Here is a 23,197-nt window from a genome sequence, read left to right as displayed (position 1 = left end):
GTTTAATTAATTTATCTGCGCTCAATACTCAAGGTAACGATATAATCGTGCGAACCGCGAGGAACTCGGAGCAACGTCGTTCCCTCAAGACACGCGTTAGAGAGGGAAACGGTTAGAATAATTTACGGAAGCTACAAATCCCGCGGCCGAGTTGCTGGTTATTTAGCTACGCAATATCTTTCCGCGCGCAATGTGGAAAAAGGAACGCTCTCGTGTGAATGTGAGATTAAGCGGCAGCTCTCCTTTTCCGTGACGCTTATCCATTCCTTCTAAAACCCGTAGAATCTCGGTGGTTCTATAAGCACGAGTGTTATGTCTCGACGCAGCCCTGATCCTCGCGATTAATCGCTCGTGTTTGGATCAGAATTTATTTCTCTTTAAGCACACCGTTGTGCCTCATAAATCAGTCGGTGCTTCGCTATTTACAGAGAATTCGGATTTACCCCATTAACATCGTCTGAACACGGAAGATTTGTCATTCTCAACGAATTCTTTAATACTACCAATTTTTCATGTTCGCTACGCAAATAATCAGATCGTACTATGCAACAAGTTATAATAGTTACATAATAGAGTAATAAATTAACAAGGGGAAAGCGCTAAAGCTTTAAATACGTTTTATTCGATTGTGGTTACTAAAGTGGCGGTATCAGCTTGATACACGTAATTTACTAACGACGAGTGAATTATAGTAATTGTATTGATGCCGTGCAATTGCGGTCGACACAACGTGAAATTATTGTGCCAATGAAAGTTACTGTTTCTCTTCTCTTTTCTTCTTCTCCGGTATGCTTCACGCGTACATATACTAAACATCTCTCACATTTAGTGATACCTAACGCATAAAACTTTATTATAAAAAATCAATGATCGAATGGTCGAAATCAGATCAAATGAATGAAATGACGAAAAGATGACAAAAGTGACAGTAAACTAAGATCATGTGATGGAATTCCGTGAAGGTATGGTGAAATTTTGTGAGAGAAAAAAAAATGAGATTTGCAATACCGCATCATAAGAGAATAAACGACGGGCAAAAATCGCCGAAGTAGATGAAGAAGATATAAGAACAACGATAGTACATCACGAATAGTAGGACAATTGAATCCGCGCCGGACACGCTAACACCATTACGATAATTAAAGCTGCGGCATATTAAACATCGTGGCGACGTAATCCTATGAATGAAAAAGAAAGACACATAGCAAGAAGAAAGAAATGTTATGGAGGTACAGGAAGACCCTATAGAAACGGAAAGAACGAACGAGTATGCCGAGAGGGTGTAAAGAGGGAGGAGAGAGCAGAGAGGAGACAGCTTGATGATTGCGCCGGGGGTAGAAAAAAAAGAAGAAGAATAAAGCGAAATGGATTCTGAGTGAACTACGAGCGGTGGGAACTACGAAGTTGAGAAAGACGACTCGGAGGCAGAAAGGTACCAGAAGAAGGACGTAGGGGAAAAGGACGAAGTGGAAGAAGCGCGGACCCGCGAAGGGCACGAAGACGGAAAGGTAAAAAGAGAAACGGTAGGGGCCCAGGAAGGGTTACGGAGGGAAGAGGGAGAAATGGAGAAGAAGAAGAAGAAAGAGGACAGTCCGGGCGACCTTCGTTACGAAACGTTAATTAAGATCATTAGTTCTGCGTCGGTAGGATGCCAGGGCGCGTACACGACGGCCTCTCGGGAATGCAACGACCTTAATGGCAATAATTCCGTTAAGGACGGTTGCTCGCGCGCCCATGTACATCGCCACGGCGTTCGTTCCCGATGTGCCTCCATTCCCTCCTTCCCCGCTTTTCGTTCTGCACGAACAGGAATAAGAAGCTCCGCGGGAGTAGTACGGACATGGAGAGTCGTGCACGAGAGTGACATCGTCATTTGGGCGAGGAGGATTCCACCTCGAGTGGCGACTATAACCGAGAATGACGACGACAAGAACGGAGATGATACGCGAGATGATACGCGGACGGGAATTCACGAGAAATCCCTCGATCGAGAGATCGTGGGATGATTTCGCGCGTGAGAGAGGTAGAAGGAGATATGAGCGGGGTAGAGGAAGAAAAGGGGAAAAAAGGAGAGCAGCGTCGCTCTCGTTGGAGCAAAATATGGCGCATGTAATGTCTCGCGGGACGATCAGGTCCACTGACAGAGTACAAGCCGCAGGAACTTCGATTCGTCGATATTCCTGTTAAGGCCCTTGGTCCCGATAGAGTCTGACGGACGACAAGCGCCGAAGCTTCTTCAATCTGTTACGAGGGTTCTCCGAAGAAAACGGTATCCTGTCTTCGTAACGAAAACGCCGTTCGTATAAAACATATTGCATTATATATAGCATCAAGGAGAATGTTCTCATCAAGAGGTATTTCTCCATTTATTAAATATCACTATTACTATATTCTGTATCTTTGTGAAAATATTTTGCATCTTCCAGTCCTTGAATACTTTCCTAATTGTTTCTCATACAATCTTAAATATATCTTTCGGGTTAACTATTGATTAAAAAGATTGGAAGATGCGACTTTACGCATATTTCCTACTTCTCTTAGATCGCGACCAGCTGTCAGAAACTGCGAAATCTTCCTGGAATTAACGCATATACTATTTCTCGACTTGGCATCAATCTACGCGAGAATGCAACGAAACCATACCAAGCGCAAGATAATAGACGAGCGACATAGATATAGCTATATATTCCGAGAAGTTGCAGTATGCGAAACTACACGAGAAGTTAAACATTATATCAAGTGTAGGTTATTGTCGTGGTTCAAAAGTCTTACATTGTGTGAATTTTATGAGAGAGAGGAAATAAAAATGCCGGTCGGAAAGATGGTAAACATTTATGCGTATACAAGTACTTTTATACACAAGTACTCAAATAAATTGTCAGATTATCGTGCCTTATGTAAATCTCGAAAACTGTGCCTTACATATTTTATTTTTAGTAGTAATATACCGATAAGTGACTTTACACCGTAAATGTAAATTAAATCTCTGACTCTTAATGATATAATATTCATATTCAAATATTTATTACTACGCGACCATAAACTGTATTACCGTGAATTTTTTTATAGCGCTATTACGATATACTATAATTAATTACAAGATTTCCGTCACAACATATGGTTTAAAAAATTTAATAACAGTATTGGTTGAAAACTGAATCACAAATCACACTGTAAGTTAAAATAACATCCAATGCACTTCGCTAATTCGTCATGATTTATTCTAATCTCATTGCGCTTATAATTCGCACTGGTAGTTTTCGTTGAAAAAGCGTCACATGTACAAATAAAGGCGGAGGCAACTCTTCTCAGAGTTTACCCGACCTTTTGACTTCAAAGACCGTTTCCTAGTGGCCACGCGCTTCTCACCCCGTTAGTCAAATAAACGGTAGAACCGCTGTGCGTGGATACTAAAAGACCAATCCCCGAGGCGGATAATAAAGTTATGGCGTTATTGCAAACACGCTTTTGACGAGCGCCGCTTACGCGAACATTTCGCACTCACGTCTATTAATATCGCCAGAGGCAAGTTAATGGGAATTGGAGTGGTCAGGAACTACGTTGCCATTCGTCTTCCATCTGTCGATTGCGATTTCGTACCTTTCTACAGACTTAACATATGCCAATTTTATTCGCTCATTCGAGATGAGAGAAAGAGAGAGAGAGAGATTAGTAAAATATAAATAATTCTAAAGGAATTAAATCAATAAGAATTATGAAATAAAAACATCGAAGGTTAAAAAAATAGTTATAAGTAAGCAGTTGTATTTCACATATAATTCTGTTAAAAATACATCCTACAATTAGACGAGTAATAAATCAATGTAGTAAATAATAAAAATAATTTTACTAAAATATTATTTTCTGATCTGTATCTATACTCACTTTAAATTCTTTAGAATAGAATCTCACTCCAAAGAGTGAAAATTGAGGTAGTCTTAAAAAAGAGCTTAATATTTTTAATTTTTAAGATTAAAATTTCACACTTCAGAGTGAGATTCATTCATTCTAAAAGTTTTAAAGAATGGATTTTAGATACTACCACAAATCCGTTTTTCCTGCGTAAATATAAATTTTTTGTCTATATACGAGTAAACTTTTCCTGTCGGCGCATATAAGTATGCAATTATGAGAACTTATTACGCAGCGGCATAATATATCGCCCCGGAATATATAGCGATCACATTTATAGATGACCACATCGCTAACTCATTGTTTGTTAAATTAACAAAATTCAACGTACCGAATATATATGCGCAACGATCTTTAACAGTCCCGTCACTCGCTTGTGCGTCTTTTCTTACAAGGCAGCCCTCACAAAAAGGCCTCTCGGGATCCGCTACTAGACGAAAAAACGAGAGAAGACTCGGTTTAATCGACGACAATCGAGCCAGCGGAACGTTCGAGGGGGGAGGGGGGAGAGAAGAGGATCTCGACTAGAATCGAGGAGATCGGCCCCACCTCGTGTACGCGGAGGCAAGAAAAGAACTCGAGGATGGACACGTCGTCGCGAACGAAAAGCGTGGAGAGGCCGGTTAGGGCGGTCGACTTATTTATTGCCTCATTAGACGCCCTCACTTTGCTCGAAGGCAGCTCCACGCTGTCTGCTCAGATAGACAGTGACGAGAGAGCAACGTTGCTGGCCTCTTTCGGCCGGCCGGTTTGCAGAACGAGCGACGAATGGAGAGGCAGGCGGAGAAATAAGGGATTCGCGAGAGGAAGAGAGAACACGTCTTATAGAGAACAAACGAGAAGAAGAAAAGAGATCGCTTCAACGAGAAAGTCCGCGTAAAGAAGCAAGAGAAGATAGAAGAAGGAGAAAACGAGTTGATAGAGGCCCACTGGCAGATTCCTCGAATACTTTGCACAGTTCAAATGAAAGTGTATGAAATAGAAAGATGCTATAAAGAAAATTGGAAATTTCGCTATCAAGATATATCAAATAACATTCATTAAAGGAAGAATTTCTACTTAAAATCATTTTCAAATAAGATTACATATATAAAAATTATTTTCTCCACGCAAAAAATGGAGTAAATTCTACTGCAAGCATCTTTGATATTAAAAAACATAATGCATCTGAAACGTGATGCAGAAGCCAGGAGAGGGGCAACAATTTATAAAAGAATTAATAGCGAGCGGAAGTAGAAAGTCACAACAACTCGTGGCTGCTAAATATGCGCATTCAATCTAAATCATTCTCTTGTTGCTCGACGACGTGAAACAGACAGCGGCGTCGGGCCATGCAGATGACGAAAAGGACTACGACGGAACGAAACCACTCTATCACTGAGCTTACATATGCCAAAGTGGTTCCTGGCGCGTGCTCATTTTACATGCTCGTTTCATTCCGTTCTCTCGATTTTAACTCGCTTTTATCGCGATCGTTATCTTGTCGATCAAAAAATGACCGCTAAAAAATTAATCTTAGCGATAAATATATACCTTTAAGCTTACATTTTCCCCAAAAATAAAGCTATGACATTCTTTGAATATTTTGGACACTTATTTTGTTTGTGCAAGTTATAATATGTTTTGTCTCAAATTTCCATATCTGCTACAAACAACGTTATATACTTCTTCTTTCGTTAAATAGTCTTTCTCATAATTAAATTATATTGATTAGATCCTTAATATGAGTTATTTTATTAGAATAGTATACGACATTATTAAGTTTGCAATAGTTATAGACGAAGAAGGACCAAAGAAGTGTGGAGCTAGAACTTCCATATGGTAGCATGGAATCGTGAATCCAACAAGAATCACGAATGAAAAAAGGAGCAAGTTGATTCAGCCTGAGAATGTCCCGAACAAATTGATGGCAAGGGTCATCGAGACCAGGTTACATTTTTGATAGTCTCTTTTTGTGAATCTCAAAGAATCTGTGCTCCGTTTAAACCTGGACGCTGAATCGAGCGTCCAGAGAAGAGAAAAAAGACACGCGGTCTCGCCACCATATTGTGCGAATTTTTAATCAGCTTCTTCAGACTCGAGGACTCGGAATTCATGCGCGAGCTTGCGTCTACCGTAATGAATTATGCGTGGTATGCGTTTGCCATAATAAAACCGATATTGGGTTCTGACCGATAAAGTTCGAGTAATCTGTGATAGTGACGGGGTCTTAAAATTCCGTACATAGCAGATGCGCTCTGCACGCGCCACTAAAACAATTTCAAATTCTTCTTCTGGCATGCCTAGGCATTCAGAGATTCTCTCTCTCTCTCTCTCTCTCTCTCTCCCTCCCCCCCTCTCTTTCTCTGTTTCTAACATTCCATCAAAATTGATCGTGGCCCACATCCTGAAAAATACCCGATATGTCGAGTACGCATTACAGAAATATTAATTACGTCATTTGAATTGATCAAATATTAATAATAAATACAACATTGAGAAAATATAACGTACCAATAATAAAATAAAATCTACCTTTCGTGGGGGGAACTAATTATCCTTTAACAAATATTTTATTCGATCAAATATACTCATAATAAACATAATTTAGAAACGTATAGCAAAAATTTCCGAATGTCTAACAAAAATAACGATTTTTATCCAATTATATCTCTCATTCAGAGACAATACAATAAATAAATGGATGAAAAAAATAATATAAATGAGAAAAGAATGACTGAGGGCTAAAATTGAAAAAGGGTTACGTACTCATTCACGCCCGACATAAAGTCGCATTAACACCGTATTATTGGCGCAGCGAAACCATGACCAATCCGGTACTCCATAGGGGGAACGTAAATCATTTATAGGCACGGTAGTACACGAACGACAGTAACAGAGCAAGACCGAGAGAAGCTCGGGAAGGTCAAGGCGAGGAATACAACGAGAGAGAAAGAGAGGACGTCGACAAAGGAAGAGAAAGAAAAAAGGAAGGAAAAAAAAGGAAATGGTAGAAATAAACAAAAGCGATAGCGCGAAAGAAGGAGAGAAATTATTACGAGCATTGTGCGTGGCCCGCACGTGGTGCGTGTTGTTGCGTTACGCCATGCTGCATTTCGCGCAAAGAGAGGAGCCAGTGTGCAAGCACGAAGGCTGGAGGGCGAGGGGCCTCATTTCCTAACCGCGGACACCCGTCGTTAACCACCCCGTTTCTGATATCCGTGTCATTGCCGGCTCACTGCCGTTATTATGCTCACCGTATTTTGACCCAGCAATGATTGACACGCCCCGCATCGTGACAAATCGAGCATTTCTTTAGCGTGCCGCTTGCCAAAAGAAAATCAAGTCTATGACGTTAGGAAGGGCAAACTATGAACCGTTTTAAAACAAGTGGGTTTAATAAAAATTTCTATTTAATATATGCAATATTGATTATATTTTTATATTTAGTGTATCGCATCAATTATTTCGTATAAACTTTCTAATATATACTAAGAACGTATACCATGATATTTTACTAATTGTACTAATACATTTATTATAATAGTATTATCGTATCAATATAGATAGTCCTGAATATGTCCTAAATATTTTGGGACATATACATGTGTAGAATATATTTAGGATATTATAAGTATTAATTGTAAGCTAAAAATCTTAGAACACCCTTAGCGCTAGTAAATAAACGTCTAAGAATGTCCTAAACACTTTCGTAGCATTCTAATCTGAAGTTCTAAAGATGTCTATCTACACTCTACAGATAGACATCTAAATTTTAAATTCGAGAAGTGATATCGTATCTATAGCGGTAGACAATTACAATTCTTGAGATTGTTGGGATCTATTTTCAAATTTTTCTAATATTCTAAGTGTCTAAGTCCACCGCTAGATACGATATCACTTCTCGAATTAAAAATTTAGTAAAAATCTGTATATAACCAAGTTTATGTAAGTTTAGATGCAAAGAAATTTGCATCCGTTTCAATTAAAATCACTGGAAACGTTGCGGTATTATAAAAGCGTCGACAAAACCATAATTAGAGTACCAGATTCTCGCTATTATCACCCGCAAACGTTTTACGATTCATCTTACTGCGACGAATTTATGGCGAGTGTCACCATAAACCGACGGAAACGGTCGTAATTATAGGATAACCGACGAGCGGTTTTGCTTATTACAACCACCGTTAAATGACCGCTCGACACTCCTGGAAGCGAATCCTTTCTACAAAGACATATTCGTCATGGTTTTTTTTTTATTTTTAATACCAAGCGTAATATTAACTCTCAATGAATAAAATAATTAGTGAAGATTAATTCATTTCTACTAAATAAATAATATAATATATTTTTAATGTTAACAAAAATAACACTCTCTTACTGAAAAGTGCAGTGCTCGTTGAAATGTTGTTCTACATGTATGAATGTATTAATTTGGCATGCACAGCGCATATGAATACGTGCGTTATGCACCTATCGTATTTCCATCTTGCAAAGTACCGGAACGCGGCCGCCTCGGTCGCGAATGATCGAGCGTATTCGTGACTGGAAAAAGTTCGAGGTACTATATTTAATTCAGAAATCTCATGCAGCAAGCGAACGCATATCAAGCATATGTGGAATAGGGAGATGAAAAGGGGATGAATTATGCGTGTTTACGTTGGCACTGTATGACCGCAACGAACCTTTTTTGAATATAAGAATCGAGAATTTTATCATTCATACAGGAAATATTTCGCGTGGCAAGAAAAATTGTGATATTCATTCATTCAAAATCACAATCATATATCTATAAATGTCCTCGCTCTATAAATTTCGTATTTATTACAAAAAAATTATGTAAATATCATATCTGAGTTTCTGACCTGAGAGAGAGAGAGAGAAATTGTATATTTAATTGAATAGTTACAAATCCATAAAATGAAAAACATCATCAATTTATGGTATTTTAGATCCTGCTTGGCATGTTCTGAGAATAAAACTCGTACCTATGATTAAGACCGCTTTAGCACCAGCGTCACTGCTCATGTATCGACACGATCAGCTACATACATCGTATAATTATAGTAATCAAGAATTATTACGCGCTATCCGGACTCTAATAATACTCATATTAGAAGCGTGTCATAAAATATGCCTTTCCGCGCAAGACGTATCGTAAATTATTATAGATAGAATATAAAAATATTAAATTGGTTTTAATTTAATCTAATTTAACAGTTCCAACACTAATATCCATCTACGTTCGCGAAGCTCCGTTGGTAAATGATAAATTACTATTTGCAAGCTACCGAACTATTATCAATGTGTTAATAAACGATTTTGCATTCTTCGTATACTTATACATACACACACATATGTATGTATGTATATATGTGTTTATACATATATACATACATATTTATATTATATATAAATTATATTAATTACGAGGGTGATTTAATAAGGAACTTGGTTCGCATAATAATAGAGAACGACAACGATATCTATAATACGTGGTTATAAAATGTCCTTCCTATGGATGAATATTGTATGATCACAAGTCATTCTAACAGTAATTTGTTGTTTGACAGTTGCTTAAACAAAAGTGTTTATTTATTGATCATTTATTATTTATTAAGTGTAAATTGTTATCTTTAATATCAAACTAAGTTACTTATCAAAGCACCCTCATATATAAATAAAATAAGAAAATATAATATATTTAAATATGCCTTCTCGAATTTTTTATATTAAGTACAATTTATTGGAAATTTTAATATTATAAAAATCAATTTATTTCATACTTGAACTTTAAAAAGCTGAAAATTAAAGTTTGTAAAAGTTTAAACGAAGTTCAAATATCAGTAATTTAATGAATCTATATATACATTTACTTTAGCTAATGCTAGTCACTGTAGAATAGATGTGTAGGTATTTGTGCGTATAATATACCATATATAATTAACCATTGTATTATATATTTTTTAAAAACCTTATTAGATTCATGAATTTATTCAATGTACGTCAATTCATGTATATTTAATATAATTATTTAATATCTCGGGAGCTCAGTTTAATTTAATTTTTATATCATTGATATACAAGCTTACCTAATTGCATACACAAGCTGGATTCTTTTTAAATAAATAAATCCACCTGCCGTTTGCAATCTACAGTTCATAAGTTTGCTGATCACCGATGCATACACGATCTAAGCGCATGCGTGCTCACGCACGCGATGAGCGCGGTCTTATGATTATGAATATACAGCAGGTGAGAGAGAACGAGAGAGAATGGTCCAGGTGGGAGCGTGGGGGAGCGGATCGAGTTGTCCAACCAGCGGGATGGTAGCCGCGGACTGCCCACCGCGGCCCATTGGCCGGGTTCGCGAGCCCGCTATCGTATTATCGCCGAGACGTTGCCGTTACGATACATCGGCGGCCGACCGATCTATCGCTCGTTCTCGGATCTGTCTGCGTGCCACGCACCTGCGATCGATCGCGCGCGACTATCCGCCGCTCGATCGCGTCGCTCGCGGAGACGAAGTAACGCGTGAAGGCGCGCGCGGAGCGGGTACTTATTAATGCGAAACGCGTGACGCCCACCTCGTATGAAAATCGAAATGGTCCGTGGCGTAATTGGTAATTATGGTAATCCTCGGGGGGTAATTTCATGGAAAGTTCGTAAAAATTTAACGGAACTCGTGCAGAGATCGATAGATTAACGGTGAGGAAAAATCACGAAACTATAATGATAAACTGCGCAATCATCGGCTAGATAAGCAATGTATCTGAAATATTATTAATCTGAAAATATAGAGTTAAACAAAACATAGCTGTGGGCAAAGGCTTTTCCACAAAAAAATTGCTTCAACGCGCTCAATTTGTGTAACGATTAGCCTTTTCATATCAAATGCTATTTTCCTCTTTGTAAATATGTTACAAACGATCAATCGACTAATATATCTTAAAATACATTCAATTATACCGATCTTATAGAGATCTCTATATAATTCTAATATATACAAAATAATTATTATGCCTCGGCCTAGAACTTGCACTTCTTCCCTCTTCAGAAAATAAAACGTATATGCAACAGTTAGCTACTCTTGATAGTTGAACGAAAACGTTATCGTGACTCATACAATAAATCTTAAATTAAGTTGATACCACAGAAGCTGAAAAGTACTATCTGATAATTTCACGACCCAGGGTATTGTTCTTCCACATTACCTACACGAAAATCAGCATATATCGCGTTCAGCACTTCGAAGAAGTGCACGAGTCGTCCAGGGACATACGATTGCTGTGTAGGAACGTGGATACATCCAACTCCGTATATATCCTGAGAGGGAAGAAACGCAGGCAACGGCTGCCGGAGGACGACGAGGGCGACGGAAGACGAGGAGGACGAGGGGGCTCCTGCCGACTTACAAATTATACGCTCTCAACGAGATTTACGGGTGACGCTTTGAGCGAGACCATTGTCCATCCTCGCTCACTTCTTTACCTCTTTACTCCTCCACTTGGTCGTCTTTGTCCCTTCGTGAATCGCCCGTCCTCTTTCGGTTCCTCCGCAAGTCCCTTCGTTCCCAGAGGACCGCATGAGAAGGACGAAAGGACGCAGCAGCGCGCGTGTAGAAGGGAACGAGAGGAAGATAGAGCAGTATTCGTCGCGAAAAAACCGAGGAATGCCGATCGACGAAAGGGAATCCGGTTCCAATCGGATAATCGGAGCTCCGGGTCCTCGCGGGCCCTACCGAGGATTCGCGAGAAGGACGTAATGCGCGACTCGATGACGAACGGTCGTACGAGCGACTGATTTATGATACCCGCAATATTTTTGGAGCAGGGATTACATTCCGCGGGAATAAGGATCGCAGAAATGACGTTTCGTCGATTCTGTAGAAATATATTTATGCGGATACCCGTCATTTAATTTAAAGAATTTAGAGAATTTAAGTTAATGCGCTTAATAGTACGCCAATAAATTCATACCAAGGCCAATGCGTGCTAATTGATAAATACCCACTCTGAAATGAAATGACAAAAAATTTATACACTGTACACTCGCAATACTCATTATCGCAATAAGCACATAATATTCAATAAGTTATTTTTAATAATGTCGAAATATCATGACACACAGAGAAATAAACCCCTCAACTCGTAGATATAATCTTATAAGCCCAGTGTGCAATATATTGCTCTAATAGATTTATAGATTGAATTTTGTAGCGGTAGTATGCGTCGCGATAACTACTGAAGTGGATAAAACGGTGCGACACGTGTCTTCATGCGCGATATTAGCCGCAGATTAACTCGCAGATGATGAACGAAGCACGCAGAAAGAAAGAGCGGAGAGTTTCCAGTCTGACCGTTAAGTACCTGTTATCGAAACACAAACCGTCATCCTCCTAATATATTTATCAAACATGCCGTGAACGACGGCTGCGACAGGTAAGCGAGCCAGAAAGCAACAAGGTGCGGACTCGCAGTATCGTCAGGATACAGAAATCCGCCTTAAATCGGAAACAAATATTTAACCAGTCTCAAGAGGGGCTTTATCCTCATTCCTGCAAGTAAGCTTTCCTCGTTCCGTTATAAATGTATACTCACAAAAATATTTCATTTATAATTATAAAGAAAATCTATTTTACTAGAATATGTATATATTATATATAAAATATGATTAATTTAAATAATCGCTCTTAACTCTTTGGTGTCACCTTCGTTTTCTCACGTATCTGCCAGAGTAGGTAAGAATTGTGAAAAATATTGCGTAAAAATAAATGTATTTTATATTATAATATCTTTTTTCAATCAAAATACCAAATATCAAGTAATATATCGATAACAAGTAACTGTAGGTATGTATCTTCATTAATAAACTGGTTGTAGCATAGCAAAGTAAAAGAAAGTATATTCGAGTATAATATATACTAGGAGTGGCACCAAAGTTAATTGAGTAATAATTAATTTTATAATGGATTCCAGTATATAATTGAATTAATTTCATCTTGATATATGCATAAAGTTCACGCTACGCTAGATAGATACGATACAGCGTCCGTCTCCGGATGCTGTAATCCCGAGTGACACGGGCACGATAACGTTCTATCACCATGCAAACATTTACATAACAAAGTGAAGTACACAGCAAAATGTCAGGCTACCGAGTAATTTATTATTACTCGTCGAGATAATTAGGATTCAACCGTAGCTACTGAATGTATCACGTGAATCGCTTTACGATAATTATTACATTCGATTTTAATATTTCCCCTATTCAGTACCTATTACTCTCTCTAATATAGTATTATATTTCTTCTATCAACCGACGTAATCAGTGCAGTTTAAAATAAATTAAAATAGAATAGCTTAATAAGTAATGAAAATAAGTTTTCTTGCACCGAGGAAAACTTCTGGTTGAAAACGGAGAGCGATTCTGATTAGGTATATCAATCAAAATTTCTAGTTGTAGAAATAACCAGGTGTTCAATTATGAAATATGACCGGAATTCTGATTGATGTAGTCAGAATTTACTGGTTCGTTCCTTTTCCAGAAATTGTTCTCGATGTAAAGTAAAAAATAAAGAGATATTTAGAGAAGCGTTTTGCGTCGTCAATAATGAGCGATTTACGTAGTACAAAATGAAGTCATAAATCTCTCTCTCTCTCTCTCTCTCTCTCTCTCATAACGGAGTTTGCTTATAAGAGCACGGATAACTACCAAAGGAGGATTTATAGCGCCATTACTCATCTTACGTGCGTGTAACGCGCGACGTAATTGATAACCCAGATGACGCACCTCGAAACTGGAGCACTCGTTAGTTCTTCACGTTCACCAAGTATTGGCGTTAAAATGCAATCAAAGCGACAATCTCATACCCATGTAAGCGTAATATCATAGCAGCGCTTGTGTCATGGTTAGATACAAGTACACGATCGAGAATACAGTAATCAGTATTAGCGTTAAATACAAGAGCGATAATTTGTTAAAAAAGATCGTCAAAATACGAAAGCTTAGTTACGTGTAATAAACAAATATTTATACCTTAAAAGTATAAGCGATTAAGTGGAGTAAAGAGAAGAAAATTATGACGAATAATCTATGATAATACTAATGAAATGGTAAAAAAAAATTCACGCTTATGTTTGCTCGTTAATAAATAAGATTGAAGTTATGGTAAAAAATATTTGCTCTATATTCCCATTTTCTTATCTAAACATGGGATAGACTATTATGTTGTATATATAACTTATGTCTTTTTAACCCTCGTTTTTATGGCCATCACGTGTAACGGCGTCAAGGACATGACAGGCTCTTCTCTCTTTATCTCATTTTTGGGAGACTTCGACGAGGGAAGCAAAAACGCGTTTGTTATTCCTATCGCGAAGACAACCTTCACTGCTGGTTAAGATATAATCATTAAGATAATTACATTAAAAATATTACAGTGAGAAACATTTTGAACTCTTAAATCCTACAGAAGCTTGCTAAAGTCTATTTACTAGATGTGGTAAAATTCTGATTCGTGTACCATGTGTGTGTGTGTGTGTGTGTGTGTGTGTGTGTGTGTGTGTAACATATAACTTGTCTGCGTGTGTTGTGTAACATATAACTTGTATTTAAATATGATTTTTCACATTAATTAAAGATATTACTTATAATCTTCAAATAAACAAGTAGAACATTCTCTCTCTTCCTCTCCTCTCCTTCCCTTTCCCTCCCTCTGTCACATTTAAATGCAACTTCTATATGATATACAATATTTATATCCACTGCTACGACAACGATTACTTTTTTAAGAAAAAGAATAATTGAAAAGGCAGTAAGGAAATAGAAACTTTGAAGCAAAGGTTATGGCAAAGAAAACTCAAACAGTAAGACGTAAGCAAGCAAACCAACATTTTAGATTTGCTACTTACTTATGTTATTGCTTTAAGAACGTTTCTACTGTGATTGGCTTATTCACTTATTATAATAATTATGTCTTACTGATTTACGGTTTTTTTTTTGTGTGTATATTTATCTTTTCTATATAATCTATATAGGTCTCGCTATTAATTTCATATAAATCCAATGTGAACAATCTTGTTAAAATTTAGCAACGCGTTTTTCACAGCAAAACAGATCATATCACGGAGGAAAATTGTCACTCACCAGAAAGAGCCGGTGATGGGGGTGACGAGGAGGAGGCAGATCGCCACGAGAACGGGGCGCATCTCCATCCCCTTCGCCCTCGAATAACACCCTCGAATCGATCACCAATTACGTTTCCTTTGTCCACTCTGCGCACTGACGGTCGATGAAATAGCCAGGTTGCGACGGTGGTATTCGTGAGCGCACCGGTGTCTGGCTGCAAAGTCGACCGCGAACCGCCGCGAGTTCACCAGCACGTATTCTTCAGTTCCAAATGCACCTCGTGGCCAAAGATTGGCACGCAAACTGTACGCACTGTCCCCTCTACCGCGCAACTCCCTTATCGTGTGGTCCAGCAAAACTCGACATTGCAACGTAGATCATCGCACACAAAATACTGCTGATTCTTTTTGGAACCCTCATTTATTCAGATTATTTCTGTGATAGAGTATGTTTTTTCAGGATCGATACTGAAACGTTGAAGAACGATGATCATTGTTTGCGGATTTACTTGCAAAATCGTTCGTCCTTGATCATTTGTCGAAGAATTATTCTTGATGTTGCGTTTCATGTTTTGCAAAGCGAAGATGCCGAGATTACGCAGCCATGACGATCGCGGTAAACACTTGATCTTCATGATCGGATCGCACTGAAAATGCTTGAGGGCGATCGGAGTTATCCTTCGTTGGAAGAGACATGTCTTTGAGACCGCGAAAAAGAAGGTCGCGATTCAAGAGAGACCCGGAAGAGGAGCACTGACTTCCGGTCCCTTGGACCACTTGCTCCCCTCTTTTTCCCCCTCCCCAGTCACTCTCTATCCTTCTCATGCACCCGCTGGCTCCCTCTTCCTTCTCCTCTCTATCTGTCAAGGTACCTTATGTTTCTCTTCTTTCTCCTCTCTTTCTTTACTTCCGTCTGCTCTTTTTCTTTCCAAAAGTGTCAACTGTGTAAGATACAGATGAAGCGTAGTAAAGTTCTCTTTTCTTGATACGTGGGCAAAAACGCGTCGCGTTCCTGCCAGAACTACGTCACCACAATCTTTGAGTGTTGCCTTATCCCCACCAATAAAATTCTGGGGAGTAGAGAAGAGCTGCCCCCACCAATATACTCCGTTTTCTTCTTCCTCTTCTTCTTCTTCCTCTTCTTCACCAGCACCAGCACCACCACCACAACAACCATCACCATCGCCGTCGTCGCGAGACCATCGCCACCGACGTCCGCGATGGGTGCATCTTCGATTTCGCCGTCGCGAAAAACGTGATCTTCGGGAAGGTGACCATCCCCCACGAAGATACTGAAGATTCTTCGAGTAGATTAACGGATCGATCAGAAAGAGTAGATTCGCGAATTTCGTGTAACACGTGCAAAATTATAAGCGAGAACGAGAACGAGAGGGAACCGACAGAAAGACAGAAATAACGGAAACAAGAGGGGGAAAGAGGGTGGAAAACCTGTGAGAAAGTCTAGCGTAAGTGGAAAAATCTCCAGATGGTAGGGGAGACAGCGAGGTTCAGCCGTCTGCGATCGCTGGCGAGGCTCCTGGCCGGAGCGAACCGTACGAGACTGTTGCGGACTAGGCAGGTGAGCGCCGCTCGGCGGCAACGAGACGCAACCGAGCCCCTCTTTTCCTCTTTTAACTCGCCTACGGAACCCGTCGACACGAGGAGGCCCGGTCGTCGGATCCTCTCTGCTCGCGCCGCGCTGCCTAGGATCCCACGGAGGGAGGCGCGATCACGTCTCGGACTCGAACGCGCGATGTCAAGGTGATAGACGCGATGCTGCGCGATGAATAATAGCGGTCAGAAATCATTAACAGGTCGCAATGAGATAGCACGGTCTTTAGGACTTTAAAAAATGATGCACTGTGTTTGCTGCGCGTATAACATATTTTTATCGCATGATAAAGTATGTCGAATCTAAAGATTGAAACTTCTAGAAAAAGAGCTTTATATTATGAATTTGGGTGAAGTGAAATATGTTGAGTTGGAATCACAGTCCTAAAATTGAATTCAAATGTATCAAAACACCTCGATCTGACTTGACAATAGGTCAAAATATGTAACGTAATTTTTTTGTATATTATTTTTGTATCTTTGATATATTGAAGTCTATTCTACAATTGCAGTTATAAGAATTGACCAATCACGGTCGAATTTGAGAAGAATATTCGACTGTGACTGATCAATTTTTACAACTACAATCTATACTTATGCAATTGTAAAATAGGTATTACACATCATAGTTTCCGTGCTTTTTTTATCCTTCTCTATTAAGTATTTTAATTGTGTTGAAAGTTCTTATTACTTCTTATTAAAATATCTCAGCTATTGATACAGCCTAAATGTTGGCGATTACGTTTTTTTTAGAAATGTAGTAACCCACACTTTACCCAAGAGACATTCTGAGAATATCTTTAGAATATATTCTTTGTGAGACTGTGATCTGTATGGGAATATTTTGCACAAAAAATTATTTTATAATATTTATTTGCACTAATAAACTAAGAAATATGGAATTTTATCATATTTCCCTAAGCTAATCGTAACAAAATTCAAGCGGGAAAATTGCTACTATGATTTTCCTACCTCGAAAAAAATTAAGAACTTTATTGAAAGATTATCCGGAGATCTCGATTTGATGCTCAAATATACCTCTTATCCCTCTACTACCCTATCCACTCATTTTCGTAATAAGAAGTTTGTTGTGTCCTGTCAAGTGAATTTCACCCGACTATCCCATCTTCTCATCGCTCTTTACCAATAGTAACGCGACAAAGAAACTCTTTTACCGGATGATGAGTTTTCAGGTTGAGAAGCGCCACAAGAAAAGCAGGTATCGGTGATGATCCTGACATTTTCCGTGTCGCCTTCACGAGATACACGGGTGCGGCTCATGTGTGCAACTCGACGCGAGAGATCCGATCTCCCCTCGTGGCCCTACCAATACGAATGCGAAGCAAGTAAGAACTAATAACGGGGCCCCAGTAAGTCCCATTCTGATGCTTTGTGAAGGCGAGCTCTCCGCTCGGTAGCCGTCTCATGCCTCGTCTCCCTTCGTCCCGCCACCTCGTCACGACTGGTCCTTTCGCGTCTCTCCCTCGCTTCTTCCTCCTTTCGACCAGCGTCCTGCTCCTACCTTGCCTCCTCCCACCATATCATGGCTTCGGTACACGCTGTGGGCACCATCGTAGAGGGCTATTGAGGGCTTAAGCTGTCGGCGTGTGGCTCGCTACATCCTTTTCATCTCCGCCGCCACGACAAAGCCGCGAGTGCTCGCGGCCGCAGCCTTTACCAGTTCCCGAGTAGTTCGTCGTTTCAGAGAGTGTATATCGGAGTGCTCCGAATTCTATTACACCAGAACGACCTAGTAATAGATGCAGCTTCTGCCACTAACAGCGTTCTATTTCGGTAGCAGCGTTTAGCCTTTTAACAGTCGTCATTACGTGGAACGTACAGTAATTATAGTCCTGAAGAATACATTTACAGTCGTGCCATACATGACGATATTTAACAATCTATACAGCTAGTCTTTGCGTCTGCGCAACAATAGTTACATCCAGCTAATAGATCAATTAAATTGGAGAATTTCGCTGATTTAAATCCCGCGGATCCTCATTTATAATAAAAATACGTGATCTTTAAAAAATAAATAATAATTGACTTTAAGAAACTCGTGCATGTAATAAAATCAAAAAAAGCTTAATTATAATTAAGAGCCCTTAATTAATCATTTCCGATTAATTAAGGGCTCTTCTATCGACTATACAGATTATAGCATTGATCGGAACGATTGGTCTAATTGTTGGATCCGCTCAATGGAGTTTGTTCATGAAGTCGCGGGTCAATTACTTCGTTAACCGAATAGTTTTACGAGCAACAGTTCTAGATGTCACGATCATTTCCCGTTATTTCTCAGAATAATAGTTGAAACAACAAACTGCAAATTAGTTCGTTCAAACAGACGATAACGGTGTTTTCGCAGAAGAAAATGCATCGCTGATAATGAGAATTAAAATAGATTATACTACATTAAAAGTACAGCTATATTATTAAATATATAACGATAGTATTTGTATTTTAAATGTAATATTAGTGTGTGAATATATATATATAACTCTCTTTCTAATATTATATTTAAAATATATTATATGTATAGGAATAACAAATATTGCTCAAATAAATCATAAAACAACTTTGCATAAAATAAATTATCTTTCTAACCTTCATAAATATTATTAATGTCGATGAACAATTATATCTTTCAGAAAAATCTTCATTCAAATAAATTTCTTGAAGAAAATTAATGTTGCTATAGCGCTGTAATTCTTTTCTTTGCCTATCTCTGTAAGGATTTCTGTTTCTGAGCACACAATCTCCAGGAATGAGGCAGTCATTGATGGGATCTCAGTGATAGAGACGAAGGCGATAATAGCGGCGATGAAAGAGGGAAAAAATAAAGGACGGCCGAGAAGCAAAAATATTGCAGGAAGAGTCGACAGCAGAAGAAGTCGTCTCGTGTGGTCATATCATAACCTGCGGGCCAAGCAGTGTGAGTGGTTTTAAGCAGCGATGAAAGAGAGGGGGAATATCTCAGAGTATGGTTCAAGAAGGGCAAGACGGGGAAAGGAGAAGTTCAGCGGGGGTCCGTATTACAGCTCATTTAGCAGCGGGGTCCTGTGCCCCTTTCTTCGGCGCCCTGAGAGATCCACTTGGTCCAGAACAGGTCCGTGGACCTACGGCAAAGATGAGCCCGTTTCGTTCCCATAGAATCGGACCTCCTGGCACTTATAACCTTCTACCGCTAAGTAGCACATCTCTTCATATTTAGATACTTCATTCGGACACGATGTCGTACAGAAGATACGATATCTAACTCATCAAGCTACAGACAATTCTACATAATCCTGGCAATCCTGCATTATGTAAACCCGTTTCTCGAAAAAAACCACTCATATTTAACTAATTCTCAAGCTAATACCGTAAAGATATACCGTTGTAAGATATACCGAAAAAGGAGTCAATATAAATAAATAAAAAAAAAAGTACGCGTATAAATATTGGCAGAACGTAACGATCAGTTCTTACTCGCGGATCCTATAAGGTCTCGCGTTTTCGCACCTCACATCTGTCATTTACACGAAGGAGAAATTTTGAGTGACCAACCGCTACGAAGAAGCGTAGGAAGAGAAGAAAGGGAAGTTGGAACGTATACCGGGGCGGGAGGGTGAAACGGGTGTTACCGACTCGTGACCAACACAGACGCGAAATAGCCAGTAATTTATGGGTGAGACTAATTACCGGGGAATGCAGCTCCTTCGACTCTCCTCTGTTCCTAAGACCGCAACTGCACCAGACCAGTTTTCAGAGACGAGGAGAGCCACCTCTCTTATCCCGCCACCTTTTTCATCCTCTTTCTCTATCATCCAAATTCGTTCTCCTTGCCCGCCGGACCTCTTGTACTCCCTCTGCGAGCGTTTATGCGCTTGAACTTGCATATTAATTCCGCGATTTCCGATTAGTCCATGCGTGCTAATTATATCCATCGATTCTGCGAAATAATCTATTTGTTCCTATATATTTACGTAGAAAAAAATAAAATGTATATACATAGATGTGTTTTTGAATGTGTGTGTGTGTGTGTCATATGCTCCCGAAATTGTAAACATTTAATCTAATAAAAATGTCAATTTGCGAAGGATTTTCAATATATTGTAAAACTATAATATTCTGCTTTAACGATTATAATAAAATTAGGTTAATCAATTTGAATTTAATAATTTTAATTACACAAGAATAATTTCACTTATCGAACGATAAAGTATTAAAGTGATAACGTGATCCATGAAATTAAGAACCGAGATCTAGAATAATGAGAGAAGAGGACAATAGCGTTCTCACAGGATTAAGTGTTAGAACAATACCCACGATCGTCATCGGGCATCATTTGTACATTAGTCCGATCCGACAATTTGAGCTGTACTCAATGCACCCGGGGGTGCAACGATTCCTTCTCGTTAAATGCCATTATCCGTTTCACCCGGACACCCGGTCGCCGCATGAGTCGTGAATTCCTAAGAACCTGCTCGAACATGCTGCCGTTGCTTGTCGAAACGGTAGAGGCGTAGCAGCGTGTTAGAGGGAGGAACAGATTCTTTTATTATGACGAGAGTATAGAGGAAAGAAGAGAGAAAGGGAGAAAGAGACATGGAAAAAAGGATGAGACACACTAATGTACACGCGCGATGAGCGTGCCTCAACAAAGCTGCAGAATGTTCCACGGCATGATTTTTTTCAGCCCTGGCTCTCGGTATCCTCGCTGTTCTGCATGCCATTCGACCGATGGCACGCCTGGCATTTGCAGCAAGTAATAGGAATGGATCATTATAACGACCGAAGTCACGGGTGTCTGGTAATCAATTCGGCTAATTGACTGCGCGAGAATGGCAAGAGTTTTCGCCTAGCTACTAATGACTTTGCGGAATGGATTTCGTGACAACGATCTCGGATCTTAAATTCTCGAAACAAAATATTGCATTAGCTGCGGTGTCGATTCCGATAATTTCTGTATTATTGAATTAAGTTTATATTAGTTTAATTAATTATAATTTTAATTTTTACAGAATGGGAAACCCACTATAATGGCACTGAAACAATATATATGTATATAGATCATATTTTGAAGCAAGGAATATAATGAAATAATCATAACAATAATGATAACAAACCTCTCTTATTGGAAAAGCTATAAGTTTCTAGAAAATAAAATCTTTTAATTTTAAATTTGTGATTATAAGTGAAAATGAAAATTAAACAATTATAAAAGAAAGATACATCACATGTAACAAATGTAATAAAAAACAGATTGTTGAAGTATGGTTTTTAAATAGATATCTAAATATAAAACTTAAAATGTGACAAAGATTTAGAAACTTTTTGAAACATTAAAAATATATTAATAGTATTAAAAACAAAATGTTTATTATATCTGAGAGAGAAAATGTGATTATGTATAATTACTGTTCAACATATCTAACGTATATGTAATTACTTATTTCTTCCTTCTGTACGAAAAAAATTTCTGAAACATGTTCTAAAATCACAGGGATCATAGATCTTTTATATTAATTTCGCGTGTCACAACTTTGAGCAATCAAAGAATCATCCGTGAAATCTTGGAAGTAGTAGTCTTGGTCCTAATCATGCGAATCTATGAACGACAAGGCGAACGAGGCGAATCAGAATGAGGATAAGGAAGAGATGGTGAAGGGAGATGTCCGTAGACATTTTTTGTCATGAATTTCGTAAGGCCGCGTCCAGACGGTTGAACTGAGGCTCGTGACCGAGTAGTGGACCCGGGAGCTACACGGTTGGGACCGATGGCGTGTCATCGGTCCCACGACAAAGAAAGAGCGGGACGAAGTGAATCCGCCCGTTTTTCTGCATCATGACGTCTCGCCGATTTATTGCGCTCCACTCTATCATCTACATTCCAATATCCTTTCAAATCTTTGCACTCGTCGATTTACGTTAAGACGTACGATCTCTGGTTAACATTCTTTTTTGGAGATATCTTTTAAAGTGAAAAACATGCGTAGAGTGTTACACTCGAAGTTACTTAACCCAGTCAACGCAATCAAGTATTACGCGCCTAGTCGAGACGTTACCGGAGATCGAGACTCTTTTCTCGCGCGATGTCGGAGCTATTACCCGCCTCATCTAAGTTTTTTCCTAATTATCAAAGGCCACCAGTGGCACGTAGTTGCGAAACAACATTCATCTAGCATCGTTAATACGCGGTAGATACCAATCGGCAGCCCATTTCTGCGGTTAATAAGCACGCTCTTACCAAGATGGAAACCGATTCAAACGATCGCCAATGGGCGTTTATTACAGCTCGGCGCATTTTGCGATCAAAGTGGGTAAACAGATGCCCGAGTAAACGCGCTGTAGCAATTATACGGCACTTACGCGTCTCTCGAGGCCTGGTCTCGAGATATACTACGTGGTATAGTTTCTCCGTTTCTCTTTCTCCATTTCTTTCTACCTTGCCGTCAGAAATCTTCTTCACATTTACTTTCGTATGTCGTCTCTTTTTCTCTTCTTTCCTTCGATGCCAGTTTCCACAATGGTAATTACGGCTTGCTCGTAAATTTCACAAAAGTTAAAACGCAATAGTGAAT

The 23,197-nt window shown here is 39.1% G+C and overlaps 1 protein-coding gene across 1 annotated transcript in view; it reads right to left on the bottom strand.

Annotated features, from left to right (window-relative positions):
- LOC108775082 (protein Wnt-6) overlaps window positions 1-15,107 on the bottom strand; it is a 35,758-nt gene extending 20,651 nt beyond the window's left edge. Inside the window, exon 1 of the mRNA XM_018541361.1 lies at window positions 15,040-15,107. Within this exon, the coding sequence (XP_018396863.1) occupies window positions 15,040-15,107 (68 nt within the window). The remainder of the gene's footprint in view (window positions 1-15,039) is intronic.
- Window positions 15,108-23,197: the final 8,090 nt, after the last annotated feature.

Source organism: Cyphomyrmex costatus, unplaced genomic scaffold (genome assembly GCF_001594065.2).
Source record: "Cyphomyrmex costatus isolate MS0001 unplaced genomic scaffold, Ccosl1.0 scaffold281, whole genome shotgun sequence".
Taxonomy (NCBI): Eukaryota; Metazoa; Arthropoda; class Insecta; order Hymenoptera; family Formicidae; genus Cyphomyrmex; species Cyphomyrmex costatus.
Note: the sequence above shows the minus strand (reverse complement) of the source record. Positions and strands in the feature narration are given on the sequence as shown.